Genomic DNA, 6,000 nt, shown 5'->3' with positions numbered 1-6,000 from the left:
TTGCTTTTTTTTTTTTCCTTTGTTTTTTGATTTTTGTTTTGAGAATCTGCTTTTGTTTCCTTTAAATTCTTCAATTAAAATAAAATTGTAAATTGAGTGGCTAGGTGGGCTTCTATGTGTGCATGAAGAGAGAGAATTTGTGTATCCTCTCTTCATAGGAAGGTAATTTCCTAAAACAAAATAATCCAATACATGTAAAGATGTTTTGAAAGTTAACTACAAGAATTCAAAAGAAGTTACTTGGAGCAATGTAACCAATTGATCCCTTTATCCCAATTGTACTAGTTTGCTTTTCAGAAGAATCATTGGTGATTGGGAGGAGCTTTGCTAAACCAAAATCGCTTACATGAGCAACCATGTCATTGTCTAGAAGAACATTGCTTGGTTTTAAATCACAATGAATGATAGGTTGCATAGAATAGTTGTGAAGATAATCTATTGCACAAGCCACATCAATTGCAACATTTAGTCTTTGAAGAAGGCTCAAGTTCCTTGATTGGTTTTCATTGTCTAGCTCTTGATGAAGCCAAAAATCTAGGCTTCCATTTGTCATGAATTCAAATACTAGAGCTTTGAATTCATTCCCATTGTAATCCATGCTAGAGCAACAAGTTAATATCTTAACAAGATTTTTGTGCCGGATATTTCTTAAGGCATTACATTCAACCATAAAGCTCTTGGAAGCACCCTTTTGTTGAAGATTAAGGACCTTTACAGCAATTGATCTTTCTTCCGAATGAATAAGTCCTTTGTATACAAAGCCAAAACTACCTGATCCAATCAAATTACTTGGAGAAAATCCACTGGTTGCCTTATAGAGTTCTTTGTATGAAACATTTAGAAGGAGGTCCATTGTTGAAACCATCGAAGGTGATTTCTTTCTTGATTTTTTCATCCAAACAAGAAAAGATGAAAACAAAAGGAAAATTTGAACAATAGAAATAATTACAATTGCTAGTTTGAATCCAATGGATTTTCTTGGTTTCATAAGATGTACAGGGCATTTTGGCAACTGCAATTTTGTTATACCACCACAAAGTTTAGTATTTCCAATCAATGATATGGCACTTATGTTTTTGAAAACCCCTTCGATTGGTACCTCACCCTCAAAATTGTTGAATGAAAGATTCAATTTTTCTATGAAAAGCAGCTTCTCTAAACCCTCTGGAATGGATCCTGAAAGGTTATTTTGTGAAACATCTAAAAGTCGAAGACCTTTCAAAGAAGCCATAGATGATGGTATGGCCCCACTAAAGGAATTCCCTTGCAGGTAAAGATATTCCAAGATCAAACAATTTCCTATAGATGTAGGAATTTCACCAGACAAATTATTGTTAGAGATATCCATTTGGTTGATATTTTTCAAATTACCTACTTCAAATGGTAGTTTGCCCGTGAATGAGTTGTGAGATAAATTGATGAATAGTAGTGGTAACGAAGAAGCACCAATAAGCTGCTGGGGTATGGATCCATTAAGGTTATTTTGTGAAATGTCCAAGCTTTGCAAATTTTGGCAATTTATTAAACTTGGGGGTATGGTTCCTTCGAATCTGTAATCTTGTAAGTAGATTTCAAACAACTGAGTAAGGTTGCCTAAGGAGGCTGGGATTTCTCCCAATAGTCTATTTCCAAATAAACCCAAACGTTGCATCTTCTCAGACTTCCCAAAAGTAGTAGGAATGACGCTTGTGAAGTGGTTGTCATTTCAGCCCAAGGCAATTAATTTAACGAGATTCGTTAATGATCCAGGAATAGTTCCAGATATTTCGTTTTATCCAAAAAATAAAAAATTGAGTTCGTTTGATACAGAATTGGGCAGGACACCATCAAATTGATTTTCATCTAAACCCAAACTTTGAAGTCTACTACAGTTTGTCAATGATGTTAAGAAATTGAGGCTCTTTCCTAGATAATTAATACTCAACCTAAAAAGAAAAAGATTCAGCAGATTTCCCAAATTTGTTGGAACTGATCCCAAAAACTTATTATCACTTAAATCAATTAGTTGAAGCTGAGTTGTATTGACTAATGAAGTAGGGATTGGCCCAGAGAACTCATTTCCACCAAAATGGAAAAGTTGGAGATTTGGAAGATTTAGGCCTATGTTGGCTAGAAGTGTGCCATTAAATTGGTTGGATGAAACTGAAAAGATTTGGAGAGATGACACATTGTAAAGAGAGGAAGGGATTGTACCTGACAAATTATTATCCGAAATTGAGAAAGTTACTAAGCCATTTAATTGGCCTATGGCATCTGGAATACTTCCCACCAAATTATTTTCCGCTACATTAAACTGTGTGAGTGAAGAAAGATTTCCTAGAGAAGATGGGATCCCTCCTACCAAATTGTTCTTGCCAAGCCAAAGTAATTCGAGTTTCATTAAAGATCCAAACCCCTCTGGAATTTTTCCTACAAGCTTATTCACACGAAGATATAAGAACCTGAGATTGGAGCAGTTGGACAAGCTGGATGGTATTTCCCCTTCCAATGTGTTATTGGAAAGATAGAGCTGTTGCAGTCGGAACAAATGACCGATTTCTTGCGGAATTTCACCATAGAAGCTATTATTTTGGAGGGTGATGGACCTTAGAAAGCTGAGGTTGCCGATGTAAGGTGATAGAGTTCCTCGTAACTTGTGGCCTTGTAGGTCTAAGACTGTGACTCTTTGGTGCCGACGGCCGCATTTGACTCCTAGCCAGTTGCAGAAGTGCATAGAGTCATTCCATGAGCTCAATATGTTATGGGGATCCTGACGCACAGATTCTTTGAATTTGAGCAAAGCGAAACGATCAGTCTCGTTTGTTGGAGCGGTGGCAGTAATGGTGGGTTGCATGCAGAGTAGGGAAATGAGAAAGAGAAGAATCATGAGATGAAGTTATATGGAATAAGACAAGGATGCACACAAATTGGTTTGGTGAAGAGTCATTTGGTTTGGAGATGGATAAAGGAAGCTGGTGATATATTTGGTGTTGTATTGGCAAACTAGTGGAATGCTGGCTCACTTACAACATATATACATATATCAACAAATTGAAATGACCACTATATCCCCAACGATATAAAAATGACAAGTTGGATGGTGGGGTGGTTTTGTAGCCATTTTCATTGTCTAAACATGTCAATGTGAAATCCTGGACGGTGGTGTGGTTTTGTTCCCATTTTCATTGCCTAATTATATCAACATAACAATTTGGATAGTGGGGTGGTTTTGATTCCATTCTCATTCGTAGCAAGGAAAGGTTAATAGTTAAGTCATCAATTAAATGTTTAAATTTTAAGTTTTTGTACTTTAAAATTATGCATAAAAATTAGGTTTTTTAATCGAGTTGTAAATAACATCTAATTGATATAAAATTTGATATGTATGTTAAGAATATAAAAAAACATACAATATAATTCTAACAGTTACATTTTAAAAATATGTAGTCTTGTTAATTTTTTTTATTGGAAATTGTAATCAAACTTTGTCCAATTGATAATTTGTCTAGACTTAATTCGTAGAAGTAATTATAAGAAAAGTAATAATAAAAAAAGACATGTTAATTAGGGAAGTAATAGAGAAAAACTTTAGATAGGATAAAATTGAGAAAAAGAATTCATGTAGCCAACCCAATCTAATCAATTAGGATCCATAACCGATTTCAAATTTTGGAACTAAGGTTTTGTTGTTGACTTGTTGTTTTTGTTTAGGCTTAATTAGTGTTAAATATTGGAGGGCTCTTAATTAATGATCTTAATAATTTCACGCTTGAATTTGGATGGAGCCTCGGACGGTTATATTAGTTTCACACTAGATGTTAGGAGCAAATAATTTTCCGCTGTGTCTGACACTTCACAAGATATTAAATCTTCCTGCCCTATTCTCTACGTTGCCTTTTACACATTGGATGAACTTTGGACCATCATCATTTCCACCGTGTTTGACACACAACAAGATTTTTAAATTTTCCACTCTATTTATCACTTCATTATATCCTTGATTCATGTCTAAATTGAAACTTTTTTATTGAAGCACCACCTGGGGCGATATTATGGGCTTGGGCATTTATATTATATAATTAGGAGCAAAGTGTTTGACACTTCACAATATATAAATTTTCCACCACCTTTGCTACGATTATTATATAATTAAGAGCAAATAATTTTCCACCGGTTATATTTTATATAATTAGGAGCAAAGTGTTTGACACTTCACAAGGTATAAATTTTCCCTTGCTACATTGGCTTCCAACTTGGGCGGTTATATTATATAATTAGGAGCGAATAATTTTCCACCTAAGGCTGCGTTTGAATCGGTGGTAATCAATTTCCGGAAATCATTTTCCACGTTTTCCGCGCGTTTGGCAGTTACGGAAAATTCCATTTTTCGGAAATTCACTTCCTACTTTCCCTTAGACAACGGAAATGCATTTCCGTTCCTATTTTCACTTCAAATCTCATTTTCCGGAAAACCCAAAAGCAGAGAGCACGAAGAGGGAGAGGGAGAAAGAAACAGAGAGCACGAAGAGGGAGAGGGAGAAAGAAAGAGAGAGCCCAGCGCTGGAGTCGATCCAAGCCCAGTGCCCATCGCCGGCGGCCTTGAACCCACGAACTGCCGATCCAAGCCGAGAGACCATTGTCGGCGACCACGAACCCTCGAACCCAGTCCCCATCGCACCGCGCCGATCCAGTCACGAGCAGATCCAGTTCCGGAAAATCGATTGCACCACGCCGTCGATCGTCGAACTCCTTCGAACCCGGCACTCTTCGCACCGGCGAGTCGCGCCGCGCCGCGCCGTCGATCTTCGTCTTCCTCGATCTCTCCAGTTTTTTTTTTTTTTTTTTTTTTTTTTTTTTTTTTTTTTTTTTTTAAGTTTGATTGTTGTTTTTGTTTTTTTTTGAGGAACTAATTGTTGTTGCTGTGGTTGTTGTGTTGTGGTTGTTGCGTTGTTGTTGCCGGAATTTGGTGTTGTTGTTGTTGTTGTGTTGTTGCCGGAATTTATTGTTGTTGTTGTTGTTGTTGTTGTTGTGTTGTGTTTTTATTGCCGGAATTTGTTGTTGAATTAGTTGTAATATTGAAATTTTTTGTAATAAAATTTGTTTGGATGCTGAGAAAATGTGAAAAATTTTCCGGAAAATAACATTTTAGAATACATCCAAACACATAAAAATATTTTCCACAACAATTTTCATAATTCACCCAAACACTTAAACATATTTTCCTTTTCCGGAAAATAACATTTCCGGAAAATATGTATTTTCCGGAAAACGTTTTACACGAAACAAACACAGCCTTAATTACATCCCAATTTCCGACACAGCATTGTGTTTTATATCTCCAAACATGACTATATACAAACCATTGCCATTGTGTTTTATTAAGTGTTTATTTTAACTAGTAGGTTGTCTGTGCGATACACGGATAATTTTGTGATATTTTATGTAAAACAGTTTTGAATAATGTTGTACATAAATTATAAAGAAAAAGTAAATTAAATTAGAATAAAGAAACATATACATTTTGAGATATTAAAATTTTGGTATAGTAGCTTCACTGCATATTTGTAGCATTCTTAAGGTAAAATTATTACTTTTTTAAATCATGAAACCAAAAATAAATGCAAAAGAGTAACGGGACTATGAAATAAACTAATTTGTGTTGTGTTCACATATTTCATACTATGAAATAAAAGTATACCCAACTCTTTGACTATCTTCCAATCATCAATCGTGCGACATTAAGACATAGTGTGGACAAGTGTATGCATGTGTCCTATAGTTGATTTAAAATTAAACCATGGTAGAATATGACTTTACATTGCACACCAAATATTCTCTCTACTTATATACTCAAAACAAAAACTAACTAACCAAATTACCTAACCTAAATTATATTTAAGCCCCTAATTTAAGAAGAAAAAAAGATTACCCGTAAGGGTTTCGGTGTCTTGATGGTGGTGGGAGGTCAGTATAATGGAGGTGGTGACCCCTCAAATTCCTCTTTCTCTCCCTTTCAAATGT

General features: G+C 35.4%; 2 protein-coding genes across 2 annotated transcripts; both read right to left on the bottom strand.

Moving 5' to 3' along the window:
- Positions 1–218: 218 nt before the first annotated feature.
- On the bottom strand, positions 219–1,752 carry LOC112011940 (putative receptor-like protein kinase At3g47110). Its single transcript, XM_065773669.1, has one exon. It carries the CDS (start codon positions 1,649–1,651, stop codon positions 227–229), a length of 1,425 nt encoding a protein of 474 aa, XP_065629741.1. The 5' UTR covers positions 1,652–1,752; the 3' UTR covers positions 219–226.
- A 19-nt stretch (positions 1,753–1,771) lies between these two features.
- LOC136067591 (putative receptor-like protein kinase At3g47110) lies at positions 1,772–2,973 on the bottom strand. Its single transcript, XM_065773685.1, has one exon. It carries the CDS (start codon positions 2,864–2,866, stop codon positions 1,772–1,774), a length of 1,095 nt encoding a protein of 364 aa, XP_065629757.1. The 5' UTR covers positions 2,867–2,973.
- Between the last annotated feature and the right edge of the window lie 3,027 nt (positions 2,974–6,000).

Source organism: Quercus suber, unplaced genomic scaffold (assembly GCF_002906115.3).
Source record: "Quercus suber isolate HL8 unplaced genomic scaffold, Cork oak 2.0 scaffold_78, whole genome shotgun sequence".
NCBI classification, from domain to species: domain Eukaryota; kingdom Viridiplantae; phylum Streptophyta; class Magnoliopsida; order Fagales; family Fagaceae; genus Quercus; species Quercus suber.
This window is presented reverse-complemented; position numbering and strand designations above follow the sequence as displayed.

Excerpts from the sequence above, each read along its gene's own strand:
- LOC136067591 (XM_065773685.1), bottom strand. The coding sequence starts at position 2,866 with ATGATTCTTCTCTTTCTCATTTCCCTACTCTGCATGCAACCCACCATT.
- LOC112011940 (XM_065773669.1), bottom strand. The coding sequence starts at position 1,651 with ATGCAACGTTTGGGTTTATTTGGAAATAGACTATTGGGAGAAATCCCA.